At 43.5% G+C, this 21,356-nt stretch overlaps 1 protein-coding gene across 1 annotated transcript in view; it reads left to right on the top strand.

Annotated features, from left to right (window-relative positions):
- LOC118360558 (calmodulin-binding transcription activator 1-like) overlaps nt 1-21,356 on the top strand; it is a 674,662-nt gene that overhangs the window by 570,472 nt on the left and 82,834 nt on the right. Inside the window, 1 exon segment of the mRNA XM_052485146.1 lies at nt 4,713-4,866. Coding sequence (XP_052341106.1) covers nt 4,713-4,866 — 154 coding nt within the window.

The raw sequence follows: 21,356 nt of genomic DNA, 5'->3' as shown, positions 1-21,356 counted from the left end.
TTATTATCCCTGGGTTATCTCTCTCCTCCCTCCATCTTTATTATCCCTGGTGTGTCTCTCTTCTCCCTCCATCTTTATTATCCCTGGTGTATCTCTCTCCCTCCCCTCCATCTTTATTCTCCCTGGTGTATCTCTCTCCTCCCTCCATCTTTATTATCCCTGGTGTATCTCTCTCCTCCCTCTATCTTTATTATCCCTGGTGTATCTCTCTCCTCCCTCCATCTTTATTATCCCTGGGTTATCTCTCTCCTCCCTCCATCTTTATTATCCCTGGGTTATCTCTCTCCTCCCTCCATCTTTATTATCCCTGGTGTGTCTCTCTCCCTCCCCTCCATCTTTATTATCCCTGGTGTATCTCTCTCCTCCCTCCATCTTTATTATCCCTGGGTTATCTCTCTCCTCCCTCCATCTTTATTATCCCTGGTGTGTCTCTCTTCTCCCTCCATCTTTATTATCCCTGGTGTATCTCTCTCCCTCCCCTCCATCTTTATTCTCCCTGGTGTATCTCTCTCCTCCCTCCATCTTTATTATCCCTGGTGTGTCTCTCTTCTCCCTCCATCTTTATTATCCCTGGTGTATCTCTCTCCTCCCTCCATCTTTATTATCCCTGGTGTATCTCTCTCCTCCCTCCATCTTTATTATCCCTGGTGTATCTCTCTCCTCCCTCCATCTTTATTATCCCTGGGTTATCTCTCTCCTCCCTCCATCTTTATTATCCCTGGTGTGTCTCTCTTCTCCCTCCATCTTTATTATCCCTGGTGTATCTCTCTCCTCCCTCCATCTTTATTATCCCTGGTGTATCTCTCTCCTCCCTCCATCTTTATTATCCCTGGTGTATCTCTCTCCTCCCTCCATCTTTATTATCCCTGGTGTGTCTCTCTTCTCCCTCCATCTTTATTATCCCTGGTGTATCTCTCTCCTCCCTCCATCTTTATTATCCCTGGTGTGTCTCTCTTCTCCCTCCATCTTTATTATCCCTGGTGTATCTCTCTCCTCCCCACATCTTTATTATCCCTGGTGTGTCTCTCTTCTCCCTCCATCTTTATTATCCCTGGTGTATCTCTCTCCTCCCTCCATCTTTATTATCCCTGGTGTGTCTCTCTTCTCCCTCCATCTTTATTATCCCTGGTGTGTCTCTCTCCTCCCTCCATCTTTATTATCCCTGGTGTGTCTCTCTCCTCCCTCCATCTTTATTATCCCTGGTGTATCTCTCTCCTCCCTCCATCTTTATTATCCCTGGTGTATCTCTCCCTCCCCTCCATCTTTATTATCCCTGGTGTGTCTCTCTCCTCCCTCCATCTTTATTATCCCTGGTGTATCTCTCCCTCCCCTCCATCTTTATTATCCCTGGTGTGTCTCTCTCCTCCCTCCATCTTTATTATCCCTGGTGTATCTCTCTCCTCCCTCCATCTTTATTATCCCTGGTGTATCTCTCTCCTCCCTCCATCTTTATTATCCCTGGTGTATCTCTCTCCTCCCCACATCTTTATTATCCCTGGTGTATCTCTCTCCTCCCTCCATCTTTATTATCCCTGGTGTATCTCTCTCCTCCCTCCATCTTTCTTATCCCTGGTGTATCTCTCTCCTCCCTCCATCTTTATTATCCCTGGTGTATCTCTCTCCTCCCTCCATCTTTATTATCCCTGGTGTATCTCTCTCCTCCCTCCATCTTTATTATCCCTGGTGTATCTCTCTCCTCCCTCCATCTTTATTATCCCTGGTGTATCTCTCTCCTCCCTCCATCTTTATTATCCCTGGTGTATCTCTCTCCTCCCTCCATCTTTATTATCCCATCTTTATTATCCCTGGTGTATCTCTCTCCTCCCTCCATCTTTATTATCCCTGGTGTATCTCTCTCCTCCCTCCATCTTTATTATCCCTGGTGTATCTCTCTCCTCCCTCCATCTTTATTATCCCTGGTGTATCTCTCTCTTCCCTCCATCTTTATTATCCCTGGTGTTTCTCTCTCCTCCCTCCATCTTTATTATCCCTGGTGTATCTCTCTCCTCCCTCCATCTTTATTATCCCTGGTGTGTCTCTCTTCTCCCTCCATCTTTATTATCCCTGGTGTATCTCTCTCCTCCCTCCATCTTTATTATCCCTGGTGTATCTCTCTCCTCCCTCCATCTTTATTATCCCTGGTGTATCTCTCTCCTCCCTCCATCTTTATTATCCCTGGGTTATCTCTCTCCTCCCTCCATCTTTATTATCCCTGGTGTGTCTCTCTTCTCCCTCCATCTTTATTATCCCTGGTGTATCTCTCTCCTCCCTCCATCTTTATTATCCCTGGTGTGTCTCTCTCCTCCCTCCATCTTTATTATCCCTGGTTATCTCTCTCCTCCCTCCATCTTTATTATCCCTGGTGTGTCTCTCTTCTCCCTCCATCTTTATTATCCCTGGTGTATCTCTCTCCTCCCTCCATCTTTATTATCCCTGGTGTATCTCTCCTCCCTCCATCTTTATTATCCCTGGGTTATCTCTCTCCTCCCTCCATCTTTATTATCCCTGGTGTATCTCTCTCCTCCCTCCATCTTTATTATCCCTGGGTTATCTCTCTCCTCCCTCCATCTTTATTATCCCTGGTGTGTCTCTCTTCTCCCTCCATCTTTATTATCCCTGGTGTATCTCTCTCCTCCCTCCATCTTTATTATCCCTGGTGTATCTCTCTCCTCCCTCCATCTTTATTATCCCTGGGTTATCTCTCTCCTCCCTCCATCTTTATTATCCCTGGTGTGTCTCTCTTCTCCCTCCATCTTTATTATCCCTGGTGTATCTCTCTCCTCCCTCCATCTTTATTATCCCTGGTGTGTCTCTCTCCTCCCTCCATCTTTATTATCCCTGGTGTATCTCTCTCCTCCCTCCATCTTTATTATCCCTGGGTTATCTCTCTCCTCCCTCCATCTTTATTATCCCTGGTGTGTCTCTCTCCTCCCTCCATCTTTATTATCCCTGGTGTATCTCTCTCCTCCCTCCATCTTTATTATCCCTGGGTTATCTCTCTCCTCCCTCCATCTTTATTATCCCTGGTGTATCTCTCTCCTCCCCACATCTTTATTATCCCTGGTGTGTCTCTCTTCTCCCTCCATCTTTATTATCCCTGGTGTATCTCTCTCCTCCCTCCATCTTTATTATCCCTGGTGTATCTCTCTCCTCCCTCCATCTTTATTATCCCTGCTGTATCTCTCTCCTCCCTCCATCTTTATTATCCCTGGTGTTTCTCTCTCCTCCCTCCATCTTTATTATCCCTGGTGTATCTCTCTCCTCCCTCCATCTTTATTATCCCTGGTGTATCTCTCTCCTCCCTCCATCTTTATTATCCCTGGTGTATCTCTCTCCTTCCCACATCTTTATTATCCCTGGTGTATCTCTCTCCCTCCATCTTTATTATCCCTGGTGTATCTCTCTCCTCCCTCCATCTTTATTATCCCTGGTGTATCTCTCTCCTCCCCACATCTTTATTATCCCTGGTGTATCTCTCTCCTCCCTCCATCTTTATTATCCCTGGTGTATCTCTCTCCTCCCTCCATCTTTATTATCCCTGGTGTATCTCTCTCCTCCCCACATCTTTATTATCCCTGGTGTATCTCTCTCCCTCCCCTCCATCTTTATTATCCCTGGTGAATCTCTCATCCCTCCCTCCATCCTTGATCAAGGTAGAGCGAGAGGATAAGGGGGTTGGAGAGGGGAGTGGAGGACTGAATGGTACAGATGAATGGTTTGGACCAGTAGGGAGCACAGACCTAGTTGCATGTTGACTTAGAATCCACTTAGCACTGAAGTAGCTTCAAACTACACGCAAACACATGCTGTCATTACATTTATTTTGTTACTTTAACAGGTCTGTGTGTGTGTGTGTGTGTGTGTGTGTGTGTGTGTGTGTGTGTGTGTGTGTGTGTGTGTGTGTGTGTGTGTGTGTGTGTGTGTGTGTGTGTGTGTGTGTGTGTGTGTGTGTGTGTGTGTGTGTGTGTGTGTGTGTGTGTGTGTGTACACCTAATGAGAGTGAGTGTGGTGCATGTGTGTGTTGTTATTGGCATTATTGTGTTACTAATAAATGTCTTAAGGAGCGGAGTGGGAGTGTTTCTCCTGCCACTGTTTACTCTGCACAGTAATCAAAGCTATTCATGATTACAGAACAGAATTGATGTTATTCACACCGGCTCAACCGGTCTTTTAAATGGCACCAATTTTTCACAAGCTGTCAATTTAGGGAATTTACATACTGTAGGTAACAGTTGTGGTGGGTAAATTGGTGGATCTGACTGGGTACACAGGCAAGTTAATAGAGGGCATTGGCTCGGCATGTGGGAGGACTACACAAAATGCTATAAGTGTGTTACATGCACATAGCAGGGCCATTACCACACACGCAGACACACAATCTTCCAAAGAGGTTTTAACATCCCCTCCACATATTTCTTCAGAGACACATTCATGTTTTGCTTCTCTTTCTCTGTCACTCTCTCTGTGAGCTTTTCTCACTCAATTATTTGTGTGAGAGTTACCATGTCTCTCCAACAGCAGCCTATTCCAGCAGCATGTCTGTGTGCTAACACAACAGCTGTAATGCTGGAAGGTGTTACACTTCCAGCAGGGTCTCTCTCTCTCTCTGGGCCTATGTGTGATTCCCATTCTCTCTCACTGTTACCAGACCCACATCATCTGAGTCTGCTGACTAACCTAAGGTTCCCCTCCTTCTCTCCCTCCTTCTCCAGAACCCTGACATCGTACTCGTCCACTACTTGAATGTGCCGGCCATAGAGGACTGTGGGAAACCATGCGGGCCAATCCTGTGCTCCATCAACACAGACAAGAAGGAATGGGCCAAGTGGACCAAGGAGGAGCTGATTGGCCAGCTCAAGCCCATGTGTGAGTATCTGACCTATCACATTTAGAGCACAGCACTTGTTGAGAGCACCAAGCCTTTTCAAAGTCTTATTCGTTACAGGTGCAAGCTCTTCTCAAGGGTCTAGCCCTAAGAGCCCCAGACACACAAACAGAGTAGACAGTCATGTCTGGGTCTTTAATGCTCAGACCTCTCCTAGCCTTATTAATGTACCCACACAGGCTCTCTTAGAGACCTGGCCTGGTTACTATGTTGTTATTGTGTTCCTGACTGGAGCTGTCTGGTAAACAGAGGTCACCTATCACCCAGCCCTCCAGCACCACGGTGCCCAGCCTAAGAGCACACAGCCCAGCACAGGCCCTGGCCACCCATCCTCCCAGTCAGGCAGCAGAGCAGAGCAGGCCCAGCACAGTGCAGTGGAGTGGAGAGCTCTATTAATAAACACCAGTGTATGGGAGAAAGAGCATCTATAGTAACTCACCAGAAATCCTACACACATTACCTCTCTTAATTCAATTTTAATTGAACTCTAGAGGATTTTATTGGCATGGAAAATATGTGTTTACATTGCCAAAGCAAGTGAAATAAACCATCAGAAATGAACAGTAAACATTTCAGAAGAATAGAGACATCTCCAATGTTATATTATGGTTATGTACAGTGTTTAAATGATGTGCAAATAGTGGGAGAACAAAGGGGGAAAATACATTAACAAATATGGGTTGTATTTACAATGGTGTTTGTTCTTCACTGGTTTCCCTTTTCTTGAGGCAACAGGTCACACATCTTGCTGCTGTGATGGCACACTGTCATATTTCACCAAATAGACATGAGTTCAACATTTGATTTATTTCAGAATTCTTTGTGGGTTTGTGTAATCTGAGGGAAATATGTCTCTAATATGGTCATACATTTGGCAGGAGGTTAGGAAGTGCAGCTCAGTTTCCATTTTGTGGGTAGTGAGCACATAGCCTGTCTTCTCTTGAGAGCCAGGTCTGCCTATGGTGGCCTTTCTCAATAGCAAGGCTATGCTCACTGAGTCTGTACATAGTCAAAGCTTTACTTAAGTTTGGGTCAGTCACAGTGGTCAGGTATTCTGCCACTGTGTACTCTCTGTTTCGGGCCAAATAGCGTTCCAGTTTGCTCAGTTCTTTCCAATGTGTCAAGTAATTATAATTTTGTTTTCTCATGTTTTGGTTGGGTCTAATTGTGTTGCTGTCCTGGAGCTATGTGGGGTCGGTTTGTGAACAGAGCCCCATGAACAGCTTGCTGAGCAGACGTATCTCTCTGTAGGTGATGGCTTTGTTAGGGAAGGTTTGGGAATTTCTTCCTTTTAGGTGGTTGTAGAATTGAAAGGCTCTTTTCTGGATTTTGAGAATTAGAGGGGTGATCCATGTCTCCATTGGGACCAAAAAGCCAATGGACTGAAGGGCAGTATAGGCTGAGATGAACTCTGCGTTCTGACCGCAGATCAGCAGTTCCAAATGCTGCCAGATACCCGGAATTCCACCTGGGTTGTGCGTGCAGGGTTCACTAAATCAGAAGGGTTGCAGACAAGGGGTGGGGAGCGTCTGTAAAGCCTACAGGGAGAGGAACTAACAGGTATAGAACACACACACAGTAGTTGACAAAGATACAAAAACGCTAAATGAGATAATCTGTAAATAACTAGGTGAGATACTCAAGTGACAGAATGGTGTGAGCCTTCCTCTCGTTCCTTCCTCAAACAACTCGGCAGAACCGTCTTAGTTTCGGCAATGGTCTTAGAGTTCCGGCAGAACTGAACGACCACCACTTACAGCTGCCGCTGAGAAACCAGGGAGACTGAAGAACTAACACTGATTGCTAGTTGCCTAGCAGAGGTGGAGAGCACGCCTCACTGTACTAATTGCTGATTGCCTAGGAGAGGTGAAACCACGCCCCCTCCAATGCAGCCACTGATTACTAAAACAAGTCACAAATTGCCCTGCCCCTTGATCCTGGTTGATGTGTCAACAACTATCTGCAAGTTATGAACAGTCAGCAGTTCACACACCAATTAGTCTACTGGGAAGACGGGCAGCACTTAAAGTAGATGGCCCTAGCTAGGAAAAAGACAGGACTGGACCACAACAGATAAAGACAAAAAAGTATACTTCTGGAGATATCAGGAGTCCTATAGTTATACAATAAAGCACCATAAAGGGCAATGGGTTCTATAACTGATTCAATAATTTTTAAATATGAATTTCATGTTCCCTTTGATGGCGTAGAAGGCCTTTCTTGCCTTGTCTCTCAGATCATTCACAGCTTTTTGGAAGTTACCTGTGGTGCTGATGTTTAGGTTGAGGTAGGTATAGTTTTTGGTTTGCTCTAGGGCATGGCATTTCTATTTGTGGTCCTGGCAACTGGAAAAAATTTGGAACACCATGCCTTACTGAGATTCACTGTCATGGCCCAGGTCTGACAGAACCTGTGCAGAAGATCTAGGTGCTGCTGTAGGCCCTCCTTAGTTGGGGTCAAAAGCACCAAATCATCAGCAAATTGTAGACATTTGACTTCAGAATCTTGTAGGGTGAGGCTGGGTGTTGTGGATTGTTCTAGTGCCCTTGCAAATTTGTTGATACAGTTGAAGTCGGAAGTTTACATACACCTTAGCCAAATATATTTAAACTCAGTTTTACAATTCCTGACATTTAATTCTAGTAAAAATCCCCTGTATTAGGTCAATTAGGATCACCACTTTATTTTAAGAATGTGAAATGGCTGAATAATAGTAGAGAGAATGATTTCTTTTTTATTTTTTATTTTATTTCACCTTTATTTAACCAGGTAGGCTAGTTGAGAACATCTTTATTTAACCAGGTAGGCTAGTTGAGAACAAGTTCTCATTTGCAACTGCGACCTGGCCAAGATAAAGCATAGCAGTGTGAACAGACAACACAGAGTTACACATGGAGTAAACAATTAACAAGTCAATAACACAGTAGAAAAAAAGGGGGAGTCTATATACATTGTGTGCAAAAGGCATGAGGAGGTAGGCGAATAATTACAATTTTGCAGATTAATACTGGAGTGATAAATGATCAGATGGTCATGTACAGGTAGAGATATTGGTGTGCAAAAGAGCAGAAAAGTAAATAAATAAAAACAGTATGGGGATGAGGTAGGTGAAAATGGGTGGGCTATTTACCAATAGACCATGTACAGCTGCAGCGATCGGTTAGCTGCTCAGATAGCAGATGTTTGCTTTTATTTATTTCATCACATTCCCAGTGGGTCAGAAGTTTACATACACTCAATTAGTATTTGGTAGCATTGCCTTTAAATTGTTTAACTTGGGTCAAATGTTTCGGGTAGCCTTCCACAAGCTTCCCACAATAAGTTGGGTGAATTTTGGCCCATTCCTCCTAGTAACTGGTGTAACTGAGTCAGGTTTCTAGGCCTCCTTGCTCGCATACGCTTTTTCAGTTCTGCCCACAAATCTTCTATAGGATTGAGGTCCGGGCTTTGTGATGGCCACTCCAATACCTTGACTTTGTTGTCCTTGAGCCATTTTACCACAACTTTGGAAGTATGCTTTGGGTCATTGTCCATTTGGAAGAACCATTTGCGACCAAGCTTTACCTTCCTGGCTGATGTCTTGAGATGTTGCTTCAATATATCCACATAATTGTCCTACTTCATGATGCCATCTATTTTGTGAAGTGGACCAGTCCCTCCTGCAGCAAAGCACCCCCACAACATGATGCTGCCACCCCCGTGCTTCACGGTTGGGATAGTATACCTCGGCTTGCAAGCCTTCCCCTTTTTCCTCCAAACATAACAATGGTCATTATGGCCAAACAGTTATTTTTTTGTTTCATCAGACCAGAAAACATTTCTCCAAAAAGTATGATCTTTGTCCACATGTGCAGTTGCGAACCGTAGTCTGGCTTTTTAACCTGTTGCGACGAGCAATCCCGTATCCGGGATCCTATTTATAACCTCAAGCTCATTACCATAACGCAACGTTAACTATTAATGAAAATCGCAAATGAAATGAAATAAATATATTTGCTCTCAAGCTTAGCCTTTTGTTAACAACACTGTCATCTCAGATTTTCAAAATATGCTTTTGAACCATAGCTAAACAAGCATTTGTGTAAGAGTATTGATAGCTAGCATAGCATTAAGTCTAGCATTCAGCATTGAACATTTTCACAAAAACAAGAAAAGCATTCAAATAAAATAATTTACCTGAAGAACTTCAGATGTTTTCAATGAGGAGACTCAGTTAGATAGCAAATGTTCAGTTTTTCCAAAAATATTATTTGTGTAGGACAAATCGCTCCGTTTTGTTCATCACGTTTGGGTAAGAAAAAACCCGAAAATTAAGTCATTACAACGCAAACTTTTTCCAAATTAACTCCATAATATCGACAGAAACATGGCAAACGTTGTTTAGAATCAATCCTCAAGGTGTTTTTCACATATCTATAGATGATAAATCATTCGTGGCAGTTTGGTTTCTCCTCTGAAGAAAATGGAACGCACATGGAGCTGGAGATTACGCAATAATTTCGACAGAGGACACCGGGCGGACACCTGGTAAATGTAGTCTCTTATGGTCAATCTTCCAATGATATGCCTACAAATACGTCACAATGCTGCAGACACCTTGGGGAAACGACAGAAAGTGCAGGCTCATTCCTGGCGCATTCACAGCCATATAAGGAGACATTGGAACACAGGGCATTCAAAATCTGGACCATTTCCTGTATGAAATTTCATCTTGGTTTTGCCTGTAGCATTAGTTCTGGGGCACTCACAGATAATATCTTTGCAGTTTTGGAAACGTCAGAGTTTTTTCTTTCCAAAGCTGCCAATGACATGCATAGTCGAGCATCTTTTCGTGACAAAATATCTTGTTTAAAACGGGAACGTTTTTTATCCAAAAATTAAAAGAGCGCCCTCTATCTCGAAGAAGTTAATGGCGGTTTTGGAACAGTGGCTTCTTCCTTGCTTAGCGGCCTTTCAGGTTATGTCGATATAGGACTCGTTTTTACTGTGGATTTAGATACTTTTGTACCGGTTTTCTCCAGCATCTTCACAAGGTCCTTTGCTGTTGTTCTGGGATTGATTTGCACTTTTCGCACCAAAGTACATTCATATCTAGGAGACAGACCGCGTCTCCTTCCTGAGCGGTATGACGGCTGCGTGGTCCCATGGTGTTTATACTTGCGTACTATTGTTTGTACAGATGAACGTGGTACCTTCAGACGTTTGGAAATTGCTCCCAAGGATGAACCAGACTTGCGGAGGTCTAAAACAAATTCTGAGGTCTGATTTCTTTTGATTTTCCCATGATGTCAAGCAAAGAGGCACTGAGTTTGAAGGTAGGCCTTGAAATACATCCACAGGTACACCTCCAATTGACTAAACTTGTGTCAATTAGCCTATCAGAGGCCTCTAAAACCATGACATCATTTTCTGGAATTTTCCAAGCTGTTTAAAGGCACAGTCAACTTAGTGTATGTAAGCTTCTGACCCACTGGAATTTTGATACAGTGAATTTTAAGTGAAATAATCTCTCTGTAAACAATTGTTGGAAAATTACTTGTGTCATGCACAAAGTAGATGTCCTAACCGACTTGCCAAAACTGTAGTTTGTTAACAAGACATTTGTGAAGTGGTTGAAAAACGAGTCTTAATGACTCCATCCTAAGTGTATTTAAACTTCCAAATTCAACTGTATATACACTGAGTGTACAACACATTAGGAACATATTCTCTTTACATGACATAGACTGACCAGGTGAATCCAGGTGGAAGCTATGATCCCTTATTGATGTCATTTGTTAAATAGACTTCAATCAGTGTAGATGAAGGGGAGGAGACAAGATAAAGAAGGATTTTTAAGCCTTGAGACAATAAGACATGGATTGTGTATGTGTGCCATTCAGAGGGTTAATGGGCAAGACTAAATATTTAAGACAGTGCTTGAGACAGTGTATGAGAATGTTTGGGAAAAATGTCAGGGTTTGTCTGATGATAATAATATTTTAGGGGCTTTTGAAAATCTTTGAGAGAGTTGTTAATAGCCAGACTCCAGGCTGTATGTATGTGTGTGTGCGGGTTTATATGTGTGTGTATGTTGGCAGGGGCAGGGCGGTGATGGTGAGTGATGTTCACATGGCTGATTATTGGTGATGGGACCAGGTAGAGAGTAGTGTGTCAGCAGCTTGCAGATGCACAGTGAGGGACAGATGCTCTGTGAATACAGACCAGCTAGCTAGGCAAGGCCCTAACACACACACGCTGGCCATGATCACCAGAGCATACGCTCCACTATCGTTTTATCCTTCATTGCTCCTCTGGCAATCAGTTTAGGAGTCACTTGAGCATCCCATCCACCACAGGACAGTACATGACAGGATATATCAGTACAGGACAGTACATGACAGGATATATCAGTACAGGACAGAACATGACAGGATATATCAGTACAGGACAGTACATGACAGGATATATCAGTACAGGACAGAACATGACAGGATATATCAGTACAGGACAGTACATGACAGGATATATCAGTACAGGACAGTACATGACAGGATATATCAGTACAGGACAGTACATGACAGGATATATCAGTACAGGACAGTACATGACAGGATATATCAGTACAGGACAGAACATGACAGGATATATCAGTACAGGACAGAACATGACAGGACAGACAGCACATGACAGGATATATCAGTACAGGACAGTACATGACAGGATATATCAGTACAGGAAATGGACAACTAACAGCATTGCTGTGAACTACTGTATTCATCAGGTGTGGGCCATCATTTCAATCCCAGCCATTTGCAGTAATGTGTGAAGTAATTAACTTTGGGGAGTTGTTGGGACAATGAGGGCCGAGAAGGGTGAGATGCCTTCTAGCTGATGGGCTACATGAGGCTACATGAGGCCACATGCAGCCTGCGTTCCAAATTGCACCCTTTTCCCTATATAGTGCACTACTTTTGACCAGGTCCAATGGCCAATTGGGACACATCCACAGAGCAACAAAGCAGCCTCAGCCATTGTATTTACAATTGACCTTTTCTTGTGACAACAGGTCACAAATTCTGCTGCTGTGATGACACACTGTGGTATTTCACACAACGGATATGGGAGTTTATCAAAATTGGAAATGTTTTCGAATTCTTTGTGGGTCTGTGTAATCTGAGGGAAATATGTGTCTCTAATATGGTCATATATTTGGCAGGAGTTTAGGAAGGGCCACTCAGTTTCCACCTCATTTTGTGGGCAGTGTGCACAAAGCCGGTCTTCTCTTGAGAGCCAGGTCTGCCTATGGCAGCCTTTCTCAATAGCAAGGTTATACTCACTGAGTCTGTACATAGCCAAAGCTTTCCTTAAGTTTGGGTCAGTCACAGTGGTCAGGTATTCTGCCACTGTGTACTCTCTGTTTGGGGCTAAATAGCATTCTAGTTTGCTCATTTTTTTTCTTAATTCTTTCCAATATGTCAGGTAATTATCTTTTTGTCTTCTCATGATTTGGTTGGGTCTAATTGTGTTGCTGTCCTGGGGCTCTGTGGGGTCTGTTTGTGTTTGTGAACCCCATGACCAGCTTGCTTAGGGGACTCTTCTCCAGCTTAATGTCTCTGTAGGTGATGGCTTTGTTATGGAAGGTTTGGGAATCGCTTCCTTTTAGGTGGTTGTAGATTTTAACGGCTCTTTACTGGATTTTTATAATTAGCGGGTATTGGCCTAATTCTGTTCTGCATGCATTATTTGGTGTTTTACGTTGTACACAGAGGATATTTTTGCTGAATTCTGCATACAGAGTCTCAATTTGGCGTTTGTCCCATTTTGTGAATTCTTGGTTGGTGAGCGGACCCCAGACACCACAACCATAAAGGGCAATGTGATCTATAACTGATTCAAGTATTTTTATCCAGATCCTAATTGGTATGCCGAATTTATGTTTCTTTTGATGGCATAGAAGGCCCTTCTTGCCTTGTCTCTCAGATCGTTCTCAGCTTTGTGTTACCTATGGCTCTGATGTTTAGGCCGAGGTATGTATAGTTTTTTGTGTGCTCTAGGGCAACAGTGTCTAGATGGAATTTGTATTTGTGGTCCTGGAAAATAGATATTTTTTGGAACACAATTATTTTGGTCTTACTGAGATTTACTGTCAGGTCCCAGGTCTGACAGAATCTGTGCAGAAGATCTAAGTGCTGCTGTAGGCCCTCCTTGGTTGGTGACAGAAGTACCAGATCATCAGCAAACAGTAGACATTTGACTCCAGATTCTAGTAGGGCGAGGCCAGGTGCTATAGACTGTTCTAGTGCCCTCGCCAATTCGTTGAAATATATGTTTAAGAGGGTGAGGCTTAAACTGCATCCCTGTCTCTCTCCACAGCCCTGTGGAAAGAAATTTGTTTTTTTGACAATTTTTACCGCACACTTGTTGTTTGTGTACATGGATTTTATAATGTCGAATGTTTTTCCCTCAACACCACTATCCATCAATTGTTATAGCAGACCATACCAAATTGAGTCAAAAGCTTTTTTGAAATCAACAAAGCATGAGAAGACGTTGCCTTTGTTATGGCTAGATTTTTTTGTCAATTAGTGTGTGCAGGGGGAATATCTGGTCTGTTGTATGGTAATTTGGTAAAAAAAACAATTTGACATTTGTTGATTACATTGTTTTCACTCTGGAAATGTGTGAGTCTGCTGTTAATGATAATGCAGAGGATTTTCCCAAGGTTGCCGTTGACACATATTCCACGGTAGTTATTGGAGTCAAATTTGTCTCCACTTTTGTGGATTGGGGCGATCAGTCCTTGGTTCCAAATATTGGGGAAGATGCCAGAGCTAAGGATGATGTTAAAGAGTTTAAGTATAGCCTATTTGAATTTGTGGTGTGTATATTTGATCATTGAATCGAGGAAACCTTCAACACCAAAGGAGGGTTTATATTTTGTCCTTTAGTTCAATCCAGTGCGTTCTGGTAGTCTTTAATAGTTGATACTAACATTTGTATTTGATCATGTGTATGTTTTTGCTGTTTGTTCTTTGTTAAAAGATTTGAGAAGTGGTTTATCCACACATCTCCGTTTTGGATAGATAACTCTTTGTGTTGTTGTTGATTTAGTGTTTTCACATTTTCCCAGAAGTGGTTAGAGGCTATGATTCTTTAATTACATTGAGCTGATTTCTGACGTGCTGTTTCCTCTTTTTCCGTAGTGTATTTCTGTATTGTTTTAGTGATTCACCATATTGAAGGCGTAGGCTCAGGTTTTCTGCGTCTCTATGTTTTTGGATGGAAAAGGTTTCTCAATTTCTTTCTTAGGTTTTTGCATTTTCGTAAAACCATTCGTCATTGTTGTTCATTTTCTTCGGTTTGCTGTTTGAAATGGTTTGATTTGATAGGGTAGCCGAGAGGTCAAATATACTGTTTAGGTTTTCTACTGCCAAGTTTGCACCTGAAAAATGTGTCCAGGAAGTTGTCTGAAAGGGATTGAATTTATTGTTGCCAAATAGTTTTTTGTTAGGATTTCACACTACTTTCATTCCATCTATAGCATTTCTTAATATTATTAAGTTACATTGGCTTTGATGCCTCGTGATTGAGTATTCCTCTGTTCAAGTAGACTGTGATTTTGCTGTAATCTGTAAATGATCTGAGAGACTCTGGTTTGAGGTCAGTGATAAAGTAGTCTACAGTACTACTGCCAAGAGACGAGCTATAGGTGTACCTACCATACTAGTCACCTCGAAGCCTACCATTGACTGTGTACATACCCAGCGTGCAACAGAGCTGCTAACCCGTTTTTGTTGGTTATGTTGTCGTAGTTGTGTCTAGGGGTGCATGTGGGGGAGGGAATGCTGTCACCTCCAGGTGGGTGTTTGTCTCCCTGTGTGCTGAGGGTGTCAGGTTCTTGTCCAGTTCTGGCATTTAGGTTGCCACAGACTAGTACATGTCCCTGGGCCTGGAAATTATTAATTTCCCCCTCCAGGATGGAGAAGCTGTCTTCATTAAAGTATGGGTATTATAGTGGGGGGATATAGGTTGCACACAGGAGGACATTTTTCTCTGTTGAGATCATTTTCTTTTGAATTTCTAGCCAAATGTAAAATGTTCCTGTTTTATTTAATTAAATAGAGTGAGTTAGGTCTGCTCTATACCAAATTAGCATACCCCCTGAGTCCCTTCCCTGTTTCACACCTGGTCGTTTGGTGGATGGGACTACCAGCTCTCTGTAACCTAGATGGGTTCATCTCCTCTATACCGTGTTTCTTAGCATGACAATGTCTGTATTTCTGATTTCTTTGGTGAAGTCCAAGTTCCTGCTCTTTAGGCCATAGGCAAATGACCTCAGGTCTAATATTCCAGAATCTCTCTCTCCCTCCCTCATAGAACAACCAGGATATAAACATCAGCTGTAAGGTAGAGCAACAGTGTCACCTAGTGGTGTGTTGATAGAACAGCTTCTCTCCCTGATCATAGGGACATAGAGGGGTGGAGGCGAAGTGCACAGCAGCATTATATTATATTATCTATGTATTATTCAGCTGTGAATAATACAGCAGGCCTTTTCAAATGGTACATTCTCCCCAGAGTGACTCATGTCTTACACAAGAAGCTATGGTTCATCAGCAGATATACGCAGGTGTTTATTACTGTATACGGGAGGGAGAGTATGTAGTCGAGCACTAAGGATCTCGGAGGGAAAAGGAATCACTTTTACTCCTCTGAAGTTGAACATGTAGGCCCACAGAGGAAGAGGCTGGACAGAGTCCCATTCCCTACCCTCTATCGTAGCTACAAACCTTCGGTTTAACTAAGTACTGTGCAAATTAGTAAGCTCTGGGAAACTTTGAAGTATGTTTTGATGTTAAGCAATGTATCATGCTGCCATTGATATGCATGTTCGCTTAAGGCTTTGAATTTGAAGACTGCAAATTGACCGCAAGAATCCCAAACAGATTCAATATTTGACTAAAACCTAATAATTTCATTACATTATACGATCACATATATACTGAGTGTACAAAACATTATGAACACCATGACATAGACTGACCAGGTGAAAGCTATAATCCCTTATTGATGTCACTTGAATCAGTGTAGATGAAGGGGAGGAGACGGGTTAAAGAAGGATTTTTAAGCCTTGAGCCAATTGAGACATGGATTGTGTATGTTTGCCATTCAGAGCGTAAAGGGGCCAAATAAAATGACTCGCGGCCCACCAGATGAGGAACCCTGCTCTAGACGTGAGTTATTCTCTTCACATGATGTCCCACTGCACAAAGTCTTTGGCATGTCTAATGACACAGAAAACCAAGTAGCAATTGAAATGATATAGTTCACTGGATCCTAGTCTAGCTGTTTGTGTTGTTCTGTCGACAAAAAAAACATACAATAACAGAGACATAACCACACAGACACACACACACACAGACACACACACACACACACACACACACACACACACACACACACACACACACACACACACACACACACACACACACAGACAGACAGACAGACAGACACACACACACACACACACACACACACACACACACACACAGACAGACAGACAGACACACACACACACACACACACACACACACACACACACACACACACACACACACACACACACACACACACACACACACACACACACACACACACACACACACACACACACACACACACACACACACACACACACAGACACACACACACACACACACACAGACACACACACACACACACACACACACACACACACACACACACACACACACACACACACACACACACACACACACACACACACACACACACACACACACACACACACACACACACACAGACACACAGACACACACACACACACACACACACACAGACACACACACACACACACACACACACACACACACAGACATACACACACAACACACACACACACACACACACACACACACACACACACACACACACACACACACACACACACACACACACACACACACACACACACACACACAAACAGTCAATATGGCCTTGTCTGAACTGGTCCTTCCCCAGCCCTAGAGAGGAGAGAGTCAAAGATGAGGGTTGAGGGTTGGGCTGGGGGTCACAGCATGGGTTCTCTGCTATGAAAGGGCAGGTAGGCCAATCAGAAAGCAGCAGACGAGTCAGGCAGCTTGACTCACACCCCTCTTCTGATGCAGTAAACAAGCAGGAGCCCCGACCCAGTGATGCTCCAACCCTAGCCCCACCCATGGAGTCAGTCAGGCCCCCGAGCCTGCTGATAGATAAACACACCACCAGCATCCCTATATCCCTCCCCCTTTCTCTCCTTCCCTCTCTCTATCCCTCCAAATCTTCCATCCAGGGTTAGGCCAAACTAGACCAGGGCATGGCAGGGCAGGGAAGTGGGTGCATGGCACCATATCCCAGTCAGTGCCCAGTGGTGCAAAGAGAATGTGATGTGATCTGTGTATCCTGAAGACAGACGCTGCTCATCAGGCCGCATCCCTTACATGCACGGTCGTTCCGGATGATGACACAGGAATTAGCTGGTTGTGGTGGTGGTAGTGATGCCCCCGGAACAGAACCTTGTGGCTTTTAGAGAACAGGGGAGGTTTAAACACAACCCTGAGTAAGTAGGGAAGACAGGCGGATATGTCACACACACACAAACACACACTCACACATATACACACACACAAACACACACGCACACATATACACACACACAAACACACACTCACACATATACACTCACACAAACACACACTCACACATATACACACACAAACACATATACACACACACAAACACACACTCACACATATACACACACAAACACACACTCACACATATACACACACAAACAGCTCAGACCCCCGAGGGTGAGACCAAACCAGGCAGGAGAGCATTTACTGAGCTATGACAAACCCTGGCAGACTGGCTTGGGGCATCATTCAGAGCCATAGTGAGGCAGGATTGTTTGGACTAGCGGCAGTGCGGGTACATAGTGGATTTCAGCGGCAGCGTTGAGCTGTCACTCTGAGGTCTGTCAAAGCTCTGAGTCAGCTCTCTACTATAGCTCTGTTCTGGCTTTGTCACGAAGGGGGACCCGTTTCAGGACACCTTGCATGACAACAGTCTCTTATCACCATATTACTAATGCCTGCATCATCATAACAGATGTGTTACTGAGATAACAAACAGTTATGAGGTCAGACAGGTCATTTGAATATGTATCTAATTCACAGGGAAAGAGTAAAACAACAGACACATAAGGAATTGTTTTAAAATCTGTGTGCATTACTTTATATCAAAAGGTTGGCAGGTCCTCATTAAAGTCCTGTAGATCAATTCATTACTCCCTTTTTGTTTACAAAGCTCTACTACACAAGCTTCCAACTTACCTAACTTTGTTGCTAACCTATAAAAGAATGAGATACCAAACCCACTCACATGGTTGGTAACTCTGCACGGAATTAGGTACATCTGCTTTTAGTTTTCACTTCCAATCTGCATTACGTTTGGATTCCCTGGTGCCACTAGGGCAGTTTAAAATCCTGATGATAAGTGAGTGCACTGAGGTGTGCAATTGTTTTTAGTGATTGATTTAATAACTTTATGATGGCTGTGATGTTAGTGATGTTCTAATGTAATGTAGTGTTGGTTTACTCTATGGTCTCAGGACACCATTGAAAATGAGACCCTGGTCTCTATCGGGCTCCCCTGATTAAATAAAACGTAATAATATTATAGTTATGTTTATTGTCTTTGCCATTCTTAATCTGAGCTCATGTAGCCAGGTGTCATTAAAAAATGTGACCCTCCCCTGCCCCCAACATTACAAATATGTTCATGACCCTCCCCTTGTACTGTAAGATCCCCACTCATAGAATTAATTCTAAATAATATTTTTAACCACAAATACTGTAGCGACCCTGTGTTTATAAATGTGGATTTCGACTTTGCCGCTTCAACATGCTTTTGTGGCACAGTTGATGCCACGCAGGGCTACAGGCCAAAAGGTTGAGGCTTCGCCAAACACCACAGACGAGCTCACTCTCCCTGCCTGTTTCATGAAACTACGATCAGAGCCATCTGCAGACAATGATCAGCTAGAGGGAAATCAGATTTTCAACATTTTGATGCCATATTTATAATTATATAAAATATATGCAACGAATTGTCCACCAATAGGTTTCTGTGCCAATGCACCACACAAACAATAAACAAAGCATACCGACTTCGGGCACTTCAATATCATGGTTTGTGTTTTCAACACCACAATAAATAGACTATGTCAATCTCGACAAAAATAACATACATCTCTCCCTACCTTGTAGTCTTACCCAGTATCAAAGGCTTGGCTTAACAATCTCTGAATGTTATTACACTTTTTGGTGTTTTGTAACAGAATGGAAAGAGTTTTGTAACTCTTTCTATTCACCAAATGATAAAGGTGACCGGGATCAATAGTTGGGGACTTGTTTCAATTGTGGTCCCTATTTTTAACATCAATACCACGGATGCTGACGTCTTGCTCCCAGACATGCTAAACACCTTCTTCACCCGCTTCGAGGAAAACATAGTGCCACCGACGTGGCCCACTGCGTGGCTGACATGAGTAAGTCATTTAAGCATGTTAACCATCGCAAACCTGCCTGTCCAGCCGGCATCCCTAGCTGCGTCCTCAGAGCATGTGCAGACCAGCTGGCGGTTATTGTTTACGGATATATTCGATCTCTCCCAGTCTGTTGTCCCCACTTCAAGATGTCCACTATTGTTCCTGTACCCAAGAAAGTGAAGGTAAATATTCTAAATCACTATTGCCCCATAGCACTCACTTCTGTCGTCATGAAGTGCTTTGAGAGACTGGTTAAGGATCATATCAGCTCCACCTTATCCGACATTCTAGACGCACTACAATTTGCATATCGCTCCAACAGATCCAAGGATGATGCAATCACACTAAGCACTGCCCTATCCCACCTGGACAAGAGAAATACCAATGTAAGGATGATATTCATCAACTACAGCTCAGCCTTCAACACCATAGTGCCCTCCAAGCTCATCACTAAGCTTGGGACCCTGGGTCTGAACCCTGCCCTGTGCAACTGGGTCCTGAACTTCCTGACGGGCTGACCCCAGGTGGTGAAGGTAGGCAACAACACCTCCGCTATGCTGATCCTCAAAACGGGTGCCCCACAAGGGGGTGTGCTCAGCCCTCTCCTGTACTCCCTGTTAACTCAATCATCAAGTTTGCAGACGGCACAATGACTAGACAGCCTACAGGGAGGAGGTGAGGGCCCTGGTGGAGTGGTGCCAGGAAAATAACCTCTCTCTTTTCAGGAAACAGCAGCGAGAGCACACCCCCGTCCACATCGACAGGCCACAGTGGATAGGGTGAAAAGCTTCACGTTCCTTGGCATGCACATCACTGACACCCTGAAATGGTCCATCCACACAGACGGTTGGGTAAAAAAGGCGCAACAGTGCTTCTTCAACCTCCAGAGGCTGAAGACATTTGGCTTGGCCCCTAAGACCCTCACACACTCCTACTGATATACCATTGAGAGCATCCTGTCGGGCTGTATGGCAAATGCACTGTCAGCAGCCACAGGGCTCTCCAGAGGGTGGTGCAGTCAGCCCAACACATCACCGGGGGCACACTGCCTGTCCTCCAGGACATCTACAGCACACTGTGTCACAGGAAGAACAAGAAGATAATCAAGGACCTCAGCCACCAAAGCCACAGCCTGTTCACCCCGCTACCATATAGAAGGCGGTGACAGTACAGGTGCATCAAAGCTGAGACCGAGAGACTGAAAAACAGCTTCTATCTCCAGGCCATCAGCTTGTTCTAATATTTCTTCATTCCTTTCTTTTTTATTTTGTGGATTTGCGTGTATTGTTTTGTACTGTTAGGTATTACAGCATTATTAGAGCTAGAAACATTACCATTTCGCTACGCCCACGATAACATCTGCATAATATGTGTACGCAAAAGTATGTGCGTAAATATGTACTGCACATACAAATAACTTTAGCGATTATATTTCCATGTACCAAAGAACAAATACAAGTTAAATGGGTTTCCATCACACTTTCAACTCTACTGATGGTTTTCTCACCCAAAGATTGTTGCGTTATAAAGATTGTTGCGAAATCTCGCTGTTGGCTAGAGTGTATTTATACGATGAGATTAATATGGACAAAATAGCGAGATTATTTTAATTGTCAAATGGCAGACAAGCATAGAGAATCATGTCACCAGATAAAGACCCTAGATATTTATTGGAAAGGAGCATCAAACTCATCACTTTGCACTTTCACCATCGTGTGAAGTTCATAAGATATTTAATCTGTAGACCAATAAACTGCATGCTTTCCCTACAAATCGTGGGAGGACCACACATGTCATCGCGTGACTCCCAAATTTACTTGAATATGATAGTTATTATATAAATATTTGCACATTAAA

This window comes from Oncorhynchus keta, chromosome 28 (genome assembly GCF_023373465.1).
Source record: "Oncorhynchus keta strain PuntledgeMale-10-30-2019 chromosome 28, Oket_V2, whole genome shotgun sequence".
NCBI classification, from domain to species: Eukaryota; Metazoa; Chordata; class Actinopteri; order Salmoniformes; family Salmonidae; genus Oncorhynchus; species Oncorhynchus keta.
This window is presented reverse-complemented; position numbering and strand designations above follow the sequence as displayed.